Source organism: Telmatherina bonti (genome assembly GCF_933228915.1).
Source record: "Telmatherina bonti genome assembly, chromosome: 16".
NCBI lineage: Eukaryota > Metazoa > Chordata > Actinopteri > Atheriniformes > Telmatherinidae > Telmatherina > Telmatherina bonti.
In genome coordinates this window covers 26064070-26080114 of record NC_136614.1, presented here as the reverse complement: position 1 = coordinate 26080114, position 16045 = coordinate 26064070, and the positions used below count along the sequence as shown (strand labels likewise).

General features: G+C 37.7%; 1 protein-coding gene across 1 annotated transcript in view; it reads right to left on the bottom strand.

The window, feature by feature from the left end:
* Positions 1 to 16045, bottom strand: part of LOC306767777 (MAM domain-containing glycosylphosphatidylinositol anchor protein 2) — a gene marked incomplete at both ends in the record, with an annotated part of 212244 nt that overhangs the window by 37896 nt on the left and 158303 nt on the right. The window contains one exon of the mRNA XM_079255897.1: positions 2373 to 2521. Within this exon, the coding sequence (XP_079112023.1) occupies positions 2373 to 2521 (149 nt within the window). The remainder of the gene's footprint in view (positions 1 to 2372; positions 2522 to 16045) is intronic.

The window sequence follows — 16045 nt, the reverse complement described above, 5'->3', positions numbered from 1 at the left end:
ATGGTTTTGAAAAAATGTGAAAAAGCAATATACATGTGTATTCAATATACATGTGTATTCATCCTCAGATTTACTCATAACTTCCCTTTAAAGAAAAAAAAACCAGCTATAGCGGAAATAAGTTGAAATTGACAAAAATAATACAGTTTTTTTCAGGCGCTTTGGTGCATTTCTCACAACAGAATTAAGATTTGTACAATAGTTAGTGTGTTTCTCAAAACAATTAATACAAACTGCAGAACCTGGTGGATAACCTGCAAAAGCAAGTTACCTGCTAAACCTGATTCTTTAAAAGCAAGTTTTTAAGTCAATAAAACTGTCAGAGCATCTAAATGAAAAGTATTGTCACCACTGAGAACTAACAAGCTACTCAAATGGCTTAGTCATGTTTTCACTGTGACACTCTGCATTGTGAGTGTTTTTAATGCAAAACAGAGATCTTAGAGAAACAACTTAAAAATGTCCAAGACATCACTACACACTGGGTGTACAGCCATCTGAAATCAACTTTACATATTACTGGTTTTATAAAAGTAACTGAATGCATGAAAAACAAGACATCTGATCCACATTTTACTTTGTAAAGTCTTTGCCTTCTGATAGTAATTTACTCACAGCATTATACGAAGCACAGAAAGAAACACACTTTAAAGGAAAGGAACTGAACATACTTAAAACTCCTGTCTAAAATTATATATGCATTGCAACAGCTATATATATGGCTGCTGCGATGTAGCAAGGAAAGTATCTCCTTGAGTGGCGAATCCACCCTCTGCAGGACATTTTGAATAGTAGTTTAATTGTTTTGTACCTAATGACTCAAGCAATGAAATATTTGTTTATGGGGATTATGGGTATCCTGCACTTGTAAGTATACAGTAGTTCATTTTAACGGATACGACCAAAGCAAGTGACATAAAAAATGTGAAATGCTTCTCTGATGTGCTGAAAGGACTAATTGTTGTGGAGTTTGAACTCATAGTTATGAGAATATTGATGCCATTGTGAGAAATGCACCAGAGCGACACTGAAAGACGGTAATCAACAAAAATGTCATTGAAATCGTGATTTATCTTTTGAATTGTGGTTCAAAAGCAATACTTTAAAAATAAACAAACAAAAAAGCAAACGAACAATGAACTAAGCTACATCTCAATGTGGCTTCTGCACCTGCTGACAGGTATTTTAGTCCACTGCTTATCATAAAGTCTGTCGTCATGGCAGTGCTTTTAATAGAAAAGGACATCTTGCAACAATGTGGTCAATGCAAATAAATATTTTTTATTTTATCGGTTTATCTGCAGTCTTTCGCAGGGCCATCACAGTGAGACAAACAACCAACTCACTTAAAGGAAGAATTTAAAGCAATCAATTAACCTAAGAAGAACCTGAGAGGAAGGGTAAGTAATCTGATAGAACGTGTGGAGAACATGCAAATCCCACAAAACAAGGTCCCCGTTTGAGGACTGGACAAAATTGGACAATTTTTTTCATTCATAATCAATGATTTTCTTTAATTTTTTTTCAGCCCAGATAGAACTATAACTATATTCAGACAATAAACACAATGTTGATGTTTCGTTCCTATGGTACTGCATTCATCAGTGATAGTCAAATTTAAGCTGCCTGCAAAATGGAGCTCATTCAAAGTTTCTAAAAGCGGTATCGCACTTGCTCCTGAAAATAATAATAAAAAAAAAGATTATGAAACACAAATTTGCTTTATGCTGGGACTGGAAAGAAAAAGGTAGAGAGGGAAAAGAGAGGAAAGGACGCAGAGAGGAAAGGATGCATTGATTGCCACAAGAGAAAATACAACCATCCTCATCCATCAATGCTGTCTGCCTGTCATCTGCTGAATTTACTGGAGAAGCAGGGAAACCAGAGATATGCTTGCTTATTCTTACCACGGAGTTCCACTTATACCCTCAGATGGATTGCAAAAAATAGGAGAAGTTTGAGGAAACTGCAGGGTATGTTCAAGCAACTGCCCATAACAGGCTGTCAGAAATATTGTCTGAGCCACAAAGAGCCATTGACAGCTTTAAAAACTGCATTCTGAAAGCAACAAGATTAAAATGGGTTTAAAACAAAGTAGCTCTGCCAGTGAGCTACAACTAAGCACAAGTAAACACTTAAAATAATGGTTTGTGCTTCTATAGTGCAGAAACCAACCATCACCTCTGAGGAATTTAAAAGAAACCAACCAGTGGATGTGACTCAATAATTATAGCTTCTGAACTCAACACCTCAAGCTATAAAAACCTCGTGATAAAAGTCCCGGAGAGCAGGTGAGAATGAGTAATAGCTTTAAAAGCTTACTTTAAAGCGGCCAGGAGGGTCAGAATTCAGTCAAGTCTTTCCAGGCCTACCTGTCTGATGCCCAATCTGTAGGCAACGATGCGGTCCACAGCGTTGGGATTTTTCTGGGTCCATTGCAGCTTGAAGCCGTAGACTCTGGGTTTGTTCTGCCAGAGAGGGCTGTAGGTATCATAGTAGAACTCAGGGGCATAGGCTTTACCTAAAGAGAGCATATTAGTAGATTACTTTGAGTATAATGTTGATTGAAGAAAACAGTTGAGCTTTTTTCAGATATGACATGATGGCATCGATAAGTAACCGAAGAGTGGTTTCTATGAGAGGGAAGAACTTCCTTCTATGTGACCTCAAGGCTTTTTACCTTTGCAATCACAAAAAGCCGAAGCTTCTTTTTTTTTTTTCTTCAGTCAGGAGGGTCCAATTAAGATTCCAGATCTCTTCTCATAACATGTAACGTATGGAAAGTCTGTTTTAAGTCCCTATGAGTACAGTTATTCTCTTCATCCACCAGAAAGAAGAACTACTTCTATGTAAGCAGGAGCCTGCTCGCAAATGGCTAATAACAGTAAACCGTGGCTTTCTGCAGTGTGGCCCGCAACTTCCAAACTCCAACAAAAGAGATCAAGTTTAGAGCAAGAAGAGAAGGAGCATGAGTGGAAAACAACAGGACAAAGATGGCTTAGAAGGTCTAAGGAGAAACTCGGAGGAAAAATGGAGGAGAGTTTATTGAGTTTTGCCAGTTCGGCTTCTGTGCCCACATTGAACATGATGCAAGTTTGTTAATAGTTAACTGCTATTTCTATAACCAGAGCAAGCTCACAAGAGTTCTTTTCATTTTTCTCAGCCCTTGATGCCAAAAGATTTGATTGATTTTTAACCTCTCCAGTGAATATTCTGGCTGGATTTTTTTTTAATACTATCCACCATCAGATGACACCATCAGTCCAGGCAGTGTCTTTGGAGAGGGACCAGATGAGAGGAGGAACCACTACAGTCACCAACCTGCACTTCCCCCCTGAATTCTGGATCAGTCCAGTCAAACCCATCAGAAGTGGGTCATTTCAGTCCAAACAGAACCTTCTGAAGACATAGGATGACCCCTTTCCTCTCCTACATGCTGTGAAAATGGTTGGGATGTTATCATAGTCTGATCCTAAGCGTTCCATATTATGACTAAATTTAGATTTTAATCACAAACATCAGTACGTCTGTTTTCTTTTAAGAGTCGATGACATCTAAACACACATGGATGATATGATGTTTCTCACATGTAAGGCTTGTGATTGGTCCAAATGTGAACTCAGGAATGTCTGTGTTCTCTATAAGGGAGCAGACCGAGGGTCTGTATAATTTTTTCACACTTGGCTTGGGAGTAATCACAAATTCTTTTTGTAAAAAACTTTTTGAATATTCATGAAGTTGGTATCCAGAGACCTTTTTACATACAAGCTACTGTCTTCATGTAACCTGCCTCAGACGAACACCTGATCACACACTGGATAGTGAAGTAACGTTCCTTCTGAAGAACTGAGCTTACGTCTTAGACCATCACATTGAGCACTTCCAGATTCAGAACATTAAATAACACCACAATATAATTCATTTATGTTTTTTTTTTTAATTTATTCTGGTATTATTTTACGTGTGATTTTTGTTTGAACATCATATTCACATATCTTCAAATAATGTTTAATTTGAATCATTTTTCTTTTATTTTATTATTCATATGTTATCTTATGTAGCCTTTTGATAAGTTAAAATAAAAATTCATATTCTTAGTTCTTTGTGTTTTCCTTTGTGTCATGATTAATGTCAATTCAAGCAAGAAGTCTACAAATCAGTGTCTTGAGACTAATTAGTTTATTGAATCATATAAATCATAATATCTTTCTCCTGTTAAACAGGAGTGATGACATAATTAGTTATGAAATATTAGTATTTAATCATATTTACTTGATGCTACACCAACTTATTATCTGAAAACTTTTTCCAACTTAAAAAACAAATGGATTGAATAGTTTTTTATATTTATAGGCATATTAAAAGTCTCATATCAGTTAGACTAACTCAATAATCCATTTTTTCTGAAGTCATGTAAATATTGCGAGAGGCGAGCCATTTACTGGTGTTCAGGTCATGTAAAGAGCAAGAAAATTTAATATAAAATCACTCGAGCATCTAATTTGAGTTAATGGTGGTTTTAAGGATGCAAGCAAATAATGTCTGACTACAGACGTCTGCACTAAAAATGATTTCCCAGCAGGATTACGCACCGACATGACATTTTGCTCCTTAGGAGGGGAAAAAAAAGAAACTGCTGATCTTTGAGACAATAAATCAGTATGAATATGAAGGAAATTAATAAACATCTTTTATATTTTATAATTTCACTGTAATTAGGGGCAGTTGTAATACAATGAAATAGAGCGCCGATTATTTTTACGAAATCAGCTTTTTATTCTTTTAAAAACTGCTTCAGTGTTTCTTTAAGCTGAAAGTCATGTTAAAAATGTGCATTGCACCTTGTAAATGTTCCTTTTTGTAACATGAAATGACTTCTTTCGAGCCAAAGAGCCTGTTTAGTGCGACAAAGATGTGCATTATCTTTTATCTCCTGTTTGTTCTGTTTCCATCGTCTCCATGTCATCACTCCCTTTTTGTTGCAGCACTGACCCACATTCTCCTCCACGGATCATTAAAACTTCAACTTATGTTACATGACATAAACTGCTTTCATGATATTGAATCAAAGCCTGGATCATAAATGTAACTATATCCTAAGGGTCGGCGTCATGCAGGGCCAGATTTTATCCGTGCGCCGCGTCCCGGTGCTCACGCTGCCTGCCAGTAAAAATGAATTCATACAGCTAAATCTGGGCATCCAGCGCCAGCCTTTTCTTCTCAATGACATTGTTTACTTTGTTGGGATCTTTGAGGATTTATTTTCTACAGAATTGTGGCGCGAACTGAATAAATCCTTCAAGTTTTCCACTCGCAGTGAGCGAGCTGATTTCTGACAGCTGAAGAAGGCACAGACATGAACGCTGCATTTTAATCAAGATCCAGAAACAAGCCTTACAGGATGACCTTCCAGGGAAAGAATAGTAATTCACCTCAATGACATTTCCCTGTGTTTGTCCCTCTGCTGTTCGGGCTTGTTTACTGAAGGATGACAATACCCGCAGCAGATGATTTTTAATGGCCACGGAAAAGACAGTAGAGCGACCATTGTTACTGCAAACAAAAGCAGCGCTGGGACACGGCGAGGATTATCTGTGTTTCGCACCACTAGGAAAAAAGAACACATGATTTATGTCAGTAATTATTTCAGCCATTTTTCTTTAAGCTGTTAGGGTAGCGCATTTAACCCAAGTTCCTCAATGGTTTAATAGATCTTTAAGATATTTCATAATCGACTCTTACAGGTGTGCTGGAATATTTTCGTTCCTCAGATAGTAAGTATAATAAACATTGGAGAAAATAAATAAACACAGTAAATTTAAAGTGTCTGTCCCTGCATACAGTGAGCTACTAAATATCTTTTATGGTTTATTCTTTTGCGCCACAAACCAGCTTTATTGGGCCTATTAAAAACCATAATGAGTCATACTTTCTGCATTGTGTGGCATGTTTACACCACCCACTTCTACACCACTGTGCTGTGGTAAAATATAAGTCTGAATATTAAAATAAAAGTCTGTTAAGTTGGAGAGTGTTATGAGTGGATGGCAAAGAAGTTTTTTGGTAAACAGAAACAGTGGCTGCATGGTCGAGGGGTGCAGAGATGAGCAAAACATTTGTGGCAAGCATGCGAGAGGCACAACTGGAAAGACAAAACAGAAAGGTAGACTTGACAGGGAAATAAATAAAATTAAAAAAAAGAAAAAAAAAAGAAATATAAAATAAAACCTTCTTGAAGATTTATCACACCGCGCACCGTACTGTTCCACTGTACAGCCAGCTGCACAAATGTGACCTTTATGGAAGAGTCATGAATAGAAATCCTTCCCTGCATTCTCACATTAATATTTATCTTCAGCAAATTGAATTCATGTGGTTTAAGTCGAGCTTTTATAAAGGCATGCTAGGATAAAAAATACTGCAGAATTTAATGGAAAAAAGAAAGAAAATACTTGCTTTATAACATTATGTTTACATTGCAGGCAGTCATACAGGAAACACTTCACCAGTAGAGAGAATGGTTCAATTATTAACCACAAATTCATGAAATAAAGAGTGGAATGTTCATCAATCAGGCTTTTATTAATTTTCTTAACCACTTAGTCCCATTAGGGGTTGTGGGTATTGCCATTTAGTTAAAAAAAAAAAAAAAAAAAAAAAAAAAAAAAAAAAAGGGATAAATAAATAAGAAAGGATCAGAAGAGAAGGATGACGAAAATTCACCTCAAAATCCACAAAGGACAGTCTCAAGAGGTGTAAGCAGAAGGTTGTGTTAGAACCTTCATGGTTAACTTACGCATAACAGAAAATCGGCTGATGGGCCTGAATGAATCCCTACATGCAAGACAAACCAGAACATTAAATAAACAAGCACATGCTTTTTTTAACAGAATGTTGTCGTTTCCCTTTTGGCTTTTCCCTCTGAAGGGGTCTCCATGTGTTTTATGCCGGATGCTCTTCCAGACGTAACCCCCTGCATTTAACTGGACTTGGGACCGGCTCTCAGAGAACAATTGTGTCTCTTTGGCTAAACAGCAGCGAAGGGGAGCAGGAATCAAACCCCAGACCATCAGGTCACAAGACAAGCAGCTCTACAAACTACCACATACCCCCCAAGCTTTTTCCAGGATATTCTGATGGTTACATAAGAACTGATACTGGAAGCAAATATTTTTAGGCAATTGATATATATATATATATAAATATATATATTTTTTTTTTCTTTTTTAGAATTTTTAAACCTTAAAAGATAGTTTTGACTATAAAATCATATTTAATCCATTTTTCTGTTTGATGTCGGAGAACGTCATCATTTTGTCTGTTTATTTACAAAAGCAGACGTCTTCAAAACTTTGGCTTTTTTAAAAATGTCTTTTTTAATCTTATTTTCTTACATCTATATAAAGGATACATACACATTAACGGGTATAAATACATAAATGCAAACGTAAACGTGCCACAGAATGGATTAGCAGCTCGTTTTCGTCAGAATGCCTTTCGGCAGAAACATGTAATGTTTGTGTTGCACATCTGTTAACTGTTAACATTCAGAAAATTGAGCTAAATCTATTAAAGAAAATTATATAAAAAATAACTTCACTTAAAATAACTGTTCACTTAAATTACAAATCATGTAGAAACCCACACTGTAAAAAGATGAAACATGAAATTCTGTTTTATTTGAAATGTTTTTTTTAAACTCTAAAGCAAGAAGAGTTTATTTGTAAAGCACAATTTACATACTAAATGTATTTTAATATTATTTATAATTATTTGCAGTTTGTTATTTTTTTATTCTCAGGTTTTAATCCTTATTGCTTTTAATGTTTTTTTTAAATTTTTTTTTTTTATTGTGGGTTTTCAGGTTCCTTTCATCCCTTGGCAGAACACTGCAGGTTACTCCAATAATTACAGGATAAAATCAAATTAAATTTTATTGATCAAGTTCTTGTCATGACAAAAAGCAACACAATGTGCTGTTTTACACAGTAACAACAGTTTAGGCAAACTGAAATAAAAACATTAATATGAGGCCAAAATATAATAATTTCTAAGGTGCTTTGTTGGAATTAATAGACTTCTAAATATGGTGTATACATTTTAAGACATTTATTATTAGAGTATCTAAGTAAGCATAACTTAAAATACTAAGACTGGAGACATAATCAGGTTACAAGATGCTTTGAAGATCTTGTGTTTTGTTGTTTCAACTCAATTTTCTGTATTTTTTTCCATAATACCCAATTCTTACAACATATCAGAAAATTTGATGTTTCACATAGTGTTTGATGGGCCTGATTAATCCTCATAATTGTCCACAATAAGTCATAATCAATCGTCCACAAACAGTGTGTTTTGTTCTGCATTTGGACCATAAATCAGCTTAATGATGCTTTTGGGCTTCCAACTGCAAATCACTTGGCTTTTATGTGGATAAATCTATTTAAAATACAATATTGTGGTCTGGTGAAAAAGAAGTCTCATTCATCACCCTGATAAAAATCGCCGAGAGAAAAACAAACAAGAACTGGCAACAGAAATAGTGCTGATGATTAAACGATGCAAATGACTTGAAAATGTTTCATATTTTGTGTTGATGTTAGAAAAGAATCCCAGGAGAGTATCAGCAGTCTATTGGGTGAGCGGTTCTGATATTAACTGATGGTGCTGTCACACAAGCTGTCTTCATGTCTCACTGACATGAACAAACAAAAAAGGAAAAGAAAAAGAAAAAGCATACAGGGATAATTACTGTCTGCACCTCGCTTGGCACTTTCTTGCTGTATGGAGCCAGCTGTGTTTACTGCACACCGTACAGCCGGTGTTACATAAGCCTGCCTAGGAGATAGTGACAGATTCATGCATGCAGTTTAAATAGGAAAAGAAGAGTAGGAGTTTGCAGCAGAGCAAAGTCGGAAAAGGATAATTAAGCAGAGTCATGCATTCACTCAGATCCAGCACCATCTGATGTGATACGGTGTGTATTGCTTTTGAAATATCCTTCAACTGAACACTAAAAAATATCAACCTATTTTATCAGGGTGTCATGTTTGAATAATAATATGTCTTGGAAAAGAAAACATAGACAAAAGTCTTCATAATGAATTCAACCTAACCAAATCAGTGAAATGATATTTCCTTAAATGTTATGTGTGGCAAAAGACATTATCTAACCCACTTAACACTGCTTGAACTGGAAAACTTGGGGTGGGAGACATCAAACATAAAGCATGGAGGCCTAATTGATTTGTTTAAAATCCTGTTTAGAACTGCATATCCAATGTCATGATTCATAAGAGCTCGGCAAAAGCTTTCAGGCAACAAGATGACCTTATTTGCAGACTTTCTTTTGCTTTTCAAGGGTTTCAAAACATATTTTCATCTTCAGGAAAACATTCAGTCGTCATTTTGTTTATGGAAGGAAAAACTGACAGAAGCTTTTGTGGCAGAAATGATGGCTGCATGTGGACATATAGCTTAAGAAGACAAACCCACAATGCCAAAGGTAAATGTGGATTCACATTAGAAGAAGTACACCAACAGCATGAAAGAGGAAGGCATAAACAACATTTCTGCTCCTTTCCAGCTCTTAGAATGATGTAAACACAACTTCAGGTGAATTAATAGCAGCACATTTCATGCTACACTGTCTTGCTATTAAAAAACAACTAAGCTAAAATGCAGAAGTAGTGTGTCACCACTTTTACCAGCAAGATGCACAGACAATCAGGAAGTTTAATTTATTTTATTTGACTCAGAAAATTAGAAACTGAAAAAACAATCTTTTGTTTTCAATTCCTAAACCAAAAAAAAAAAAAAAAAAAAAAATGCAGGGAATCCTCATGAAGTAAGTGTCTGTGTTCTTCGTATTCACTTTTCCCCTCACTATGAAAGACACTGCAGAACTTTTGCCATTTTCCACGTCATGCGTCCCTTATCAATGGCTAATTCGGCATCCGTCTTGCCTTCTACCTGACCTGTTCGCTCTCTGCAGCCAGCCACTTGTCCCTGTCATGTGTTCGAAACAGTGTGTTTTCTACATGAAGCGAAACTCATGCAACGTCATGCGGCATCCAGGATGAAAAAGTTTTACAGTGCAGTTTTGCAGCCTCAGGATGCTCCTGGGCTGCAGAAATGCACATGATAGATGTTGATGTGTTATCAAACAAGTCCGAAATGCGAAGATCCAAACGTTACGTAATGCGTCTTTAAAGCTTTACATTATTGCTGAGCAGGTCCTTGCATGCAGTCTTGATGCAGTTAAGAAAATGGTACAAATCTTATCTTCACCTCTGAGTTTCACAGACAAAACACAGTTGCAATGGTTGACCCACACGCAGTTACTCCCACTGGTGTGTGTGGGATTTCACGCCCTGTATTGACATTCAAATGTATGGTTCTAGTTTTAGCATGACCTTTAAACAGTACGGTCTAAATGAAAACAGAACTTACAACAAATGACTAAAATGAATGAAAATCTAAGCACATTATTGTTTATTTCTGCTACTACGCACAGCAAGAAGGTCGCTGGTTCGAGTCTCGGCCGAGGGAGGCTTGCACGGTGTGGAGTCTGGATTTTTTCCCAGTGTATGCATGGATTCTCTATGGGTTCTTCCCACCATCCAAAACATGCATGTTAAGTTAATTGGTTACTGTAAATTGTCCCTATGACTGAATGTGAGGATGATTGGCTGTTTGTCTCTCTGTGTTGGTCGTGCAATGGACTGGCAACCTGTCCAGAGTGTACCCTGCCTCTTTCCCAATGATTGCTGGGATAGACCCCAGCTTCCTTTGACCCTGAACTGGAACTGGTGGTTAAGGAAATGGATGGATGGATGGATGGATAGAAGGATGGATGGATGGTTAGAAGAATGGAAGGATGGATGAATGCATTAAGTGGCCAGTAGTGATCAGTTCATGCCTCTAGTGGGCATGACCTGTGGGACTATTAAAGAGTCTGGCAGGAGGGTGCGGACCCATCAGGATGTTATGCAATAAAAAGTTTTGTGATAAAGACAGTTTTCAGTATCAAGAAGAAAAAGTTTCTCCATCTGATAACTGATATCTCCAGGATATGGAATTACAAAATTACACAATTTTGTAGGACAACAGCAGAGAGAACTTCAGGGTCAGGCCGCTGGTAACTTTCCAATTACTGACCGTTATTTGATATACTCCTCCCAATGACTCAACGTTTGATTTTGGGGACAGATCCGAAAACAATTTTTCGTTTTTTCATTTCAGTGAAAAGGCTAAATGTCTGTATGTACAGGGGTCAACCACACAGTACAGCTTCATTCATTCATTATCCTAACCGCTTAGTCCGATTAAGGGTCACGGGGAAGCTGGAGCCAGCAATCTCTGGGCAAGAGGCGGGGTACATGCTGGACAAATCGCCAGTCCATCGCAGGGCCCACAGTACAGCTTGAATTAGATTAGTCATTTTCTGAATGATTATCGGGCAGATTTAATTAGTTGAGGTTGTTTGTAGACATTTTTTTTTTTTTACCCCAAAACCATTTTAACATCCCAGCATAGAATTGGATTTGAACAGCGGTCTGGACTTCCACTGTATCATGGAAACACACTGACTCTGTTCCAGCCATTCTGTTTTAGATTTGTGACTCTGCTTGGGATCTTTGTCCAGTTGCCTGCCTGATTTTTCTGTCAAGACAGTTGGCCACAAATTTGCCTGTGTACTTTGGCACACTGAGGAGATAACGCTGTACTTAATGGCCTTGAGGTGTTCGGGTCCTGTCACAACAAAACAAACAATGTTGTAGCCATAAGTGGTGCTGTGCATTATGACCAAACATTGCCACTTTGATGCCATCTGTCCCCAGCCTTGTGGTCTGTTTAGATGCAACTTTGCTATGTTATTTTTAGAGAAAAGAGGCTTTCTCCTGACTTTTTGTCCAAACAAGCTGTACATCCATCAATCCATTCTCCATTCCCGCTTAATCTAATTGAAGGGCTGCAGTCTACGGAGCCAGCTGCTATCAGGCGACAGGCCATCACAAGGATAAATGAGACAAACAGCTACACACACCCACATCAATTAATCACATATTTACCCAATCACCAATTCACCAAACATGGATGTTTTTGAATACTGGAGACGGCCAAGGTACCCGGTGAGATTTGGGGATTTTTGTAGTTTCTCTGAATATTTCATTGTCCGAAATTGAGTAGAACTTCTTTCAACATCCAGTCCGGTGAATCTGAATATTTTTTAGTAGTTAATAGAAATTGTAGAAGGATGGTTTTACAACCCCAGAACCTCTGAAGCTGCTGGGCAGCAGCAGCTGTCTGCTGATGTCTTTCTTTCTTGGCATCATCGAACATACTTTATACCATAATTCTGCAAAGCAGTAAAAGTTTATGGCACATTAACAACAGCCTTTTTGATTCAAATCCGAGTCCGTTTGCTTGGAAAGTCCGCTTTGTGTGAGGAATTGTGAGTGCGCCTACAAACACATGGCCCTGGCCTGTTTCAAGCATACCAAATAAAGGAAGCAGACGACTAAAAACAGTCACTTCCTGCATTTGACATACCATTGCATTATGAGTAAATACAAAGAGACTGCGTTAAAAGTCCTCTGCCTCATCTGTTGTTCATACTGCATCCTTTGTTGCCTGGCTCTGAATTCCCCTTTTTATTCCTATGCAAGCAACAAGGATGCAGCTTTCACTTAAAAGTATACTTACTATTTTGCTAAATAGAACGAGCTATGAAATGTCATGTATCGTGGTTGATCTCAGCTTTATCTTCCCCTGGTACCAAAACCAAATCAGTTTTTCTTCTTTTAACTGTATGAGAATTTTAAAACTCACTACCAGGTTGTGACATGAAGCTAATGATGATTTACTTCTACCTTTTCTTTAAACTTTTTTCTTCCTCAAATAGTTTATTAAAATAGATAATATAGAATCTAAACACAAAAAAAGACAAATACAAGTCAAAGGCAGCATTATTTATATGTTGCCTTTTTACTAAGGCCACAGAACATTATGTATAATAATCAACAGGATGCCTCAATGTCAGTGTGTCTTTGAGGCACAAGTCTTCAGACTAACGATGGTGAGGAGTTTTCTTAACATGACAAAATAGCAAAAAAAAAAAAAAAAAAAATCAAATAAAAAGGCAAAAGAAGCTTTTTTAAAATGAATCCAAAAGATCCAACAAAAACAAAAACATACTAAATTTCTGTTTTTCGAAATGTGAAATTAAGCCTAAGAGGTGAAATGAAATCAAATAGATTGTCTACCATTTCTTCTAATATTTCCACCAAAAAAAAAAGACTTTGACTTAACAATGTGCATCATTTACTTAGTACAGCCTTCTGTAGCTTTCAAACGTCAATCAAACTGAGGAAGACTCACAATTTGGGATGAATATGGGAATATCTCATTTCTGTTGACCATTCTTCAGGGTTTTCTAAGCCTTGCAGGCACATGAAAGTGTGATTATAAGTGGGTGGAATAAATCAAATTTTAGTTCTGTGCTCCATGACCTGTGTTTCACTTTATCAGAAAACATTTACAGCTCATGGACAGGGAGACGAGGGACCTGTGGGTATAAATCATTGGCTGACTGGAAGAAACAATGAGTGATAATTTAAGAAAAGATAGGCAGCCCTCAACCCCCCCGATCCTGTCTCTGCTGAGGAGAGCATTTGCTGAAAACTCAGGGTTTCGATAGCAGAGAGTCTGAGCCAAAGCTCAGTGGAATGTATTACATCCCTGCAAGGGGGTCTCTCTCATGGCATCATTTAATGGCCCAACTTGGCCATTATAGCCAACTCGCAGATGTCCCAATAGCTTGGCACATGCGCACTTTCATGTGCATGTGCCACATTGGACTTTCATGCACACACTCTCCTATGGCAAAATGTACTTTCATGGCTGACAGCTTTTATATAGGCCTGAGAATGGCTCTTTGCCCAATTTTGGTGTGTGTGCATGTCTCTTGGCATGGAAGAAAATCTGCTGGGCATGCCATGTTGCTTTGATCTGTGCGTTTAGTGGCTGCAGGCCAGCACCCTGACTGATATGGTTATTATACACTAACACAGCCCAAGAAGACGTCATGGACAGAGGTTAATGTCCATTGGGATAGTCTCAAAAGTCAGTAAACCAAAACTCCACCAAACTGCATGAGGCAAAGCAAACATTTAAGAGAAAGATCATGGGGCTATGTGCTTCCTATTTCTGTCTGTGGCATATTAATCATTTCAGCTGCACAAACTGGTACGAAAATCCTGTCTATTGAGTTTTGGGATAAATTGCAAAATCTTGAAGATTGTGAACTGGGGTTAAGGGAGCGGGGCATGGCAGATTTCATAGATGATGGGAGGAACCAAAGTAGATTTTCTGCACTATGCTCTTAGACTCAGGGGGTTACTAAAAGAGCCTCCATACCTTTGGCAACCACTGAGTCCAGATGGTTGGAATCTGGAGCATTGGGCGGGAGGAATGAAGTGGTGCGGGAGAGGGTGGGTGGGGGCAGTGAGAGGGAAGGAGGGATGGAAGATTAAAGGGGGAAGAAAGAGAGAGGAAATGGAAAGAAAGATGGAGCCAGAGAAATAGCAGGCAAAACCATAAACCCCTCTCAGAAAAACAAATGTATGGGGACTATCTGCTCCTGTCTTTCTGCTCCAGCTGCTTTACCAGGAAGGTCTGATTTATGACACGCACCAACTGATTGTCCACTCGCCTTTCAACAAGCAAGATAGAAGGGAGATTCTTTCCAGAAGGATGAAGAATGAGGACAAAAATCAGAGACAATGAATGATGAAGGAAGCACAAAAAATAAGTACTGGAGAGGTGGGATTGGGTGGGAGAGATGAAGATATACCAGAATGGATTTAAAAAGGAAAGCAACCTGAGCGGCAAAGGATCAAAGTGACAGATACTCCTTGTGTGACCCTGTGGCTCGTGTCTCTAATGGGAGGTCTGCAAGATTGAAACCTTTGCCAAAGTTCCTGAGGTCAGTCTATGTGGCCAAACTCATTTGGTCTTGTCATAACAACCAACGAGGAGATGGACAGGTGGTGTTCAAAATGAAAAAAAAAAAAGAAGATAAAGCACTGTAGGGTTAGAACTACTGCCTTGTGGAGCTGCAGTCTACATCCATGTCTGCTCAGTACCACATAAAATAAAAAATGCAGATTTTGAACATATCTATCAAAATAAATGAACAAATTTATGTAACAATGCAAGTGTGCGATATCACAAATATAATTTATAATTTTCTCTCACAGGTGGTGGTGGTGGAAAAAAGGTATGCATTTTGGATGTCTTACTGTCATTTATAAAATTGAAAGTTACCTAATGGTAAATATAGACATCCATGACTAGTGTGACCAACTAAGCAACCAACTAAATGTAAAATTTGGTCTTTGCCTCCTGGTCTGTTCTTTAGATATAAAATCTTATTATGACATTTAGCATTTTTTGCAGATAATCAAAAGGTCACAATTCAGCAAAACTTTTGACCTTTTGGACACAAAATATCCTTTGCATGTTTTTTTTGCAAAAAACAAAAAATAGTTTCAGACACTCCAGAACTAGAAATATTTAGAAAATAACTAATTCTCACATTTTGGTGTAAAATTGGTTCAAATAACGTGATCATCATCATAAATACCCCCCCCCCCCCCCCCCCCCCCACACACACACACACACACACACCACCACCACCACCACCACCACCCCACTACCTCTGAGAGTAGAGTTCTACTTGTATCAACACTGAGAGTCTCAAATAAAACAAAGGACATTGTTAGATTACAAACCAGCAACAAGCCACACTTTCAGATCCCTGTTAGTCATAAACAGATGTTATTACTGCTTTATGCTTTATGTCTTTCTGCCACAGCTTTTGCACAGCAGATGTGCTTTTGTGAAGAAGAAAAAAAATAGAAGTTACTAAAAGAAAGTTGAACTGACTATTTTGAAGTTTGCTGAGTTTAGTTTCCATTAATGTCACTCCAACCAGTCATCAGAGAGAGAAAAAAAAAAAAAACACATCTTGCCAGTTCTG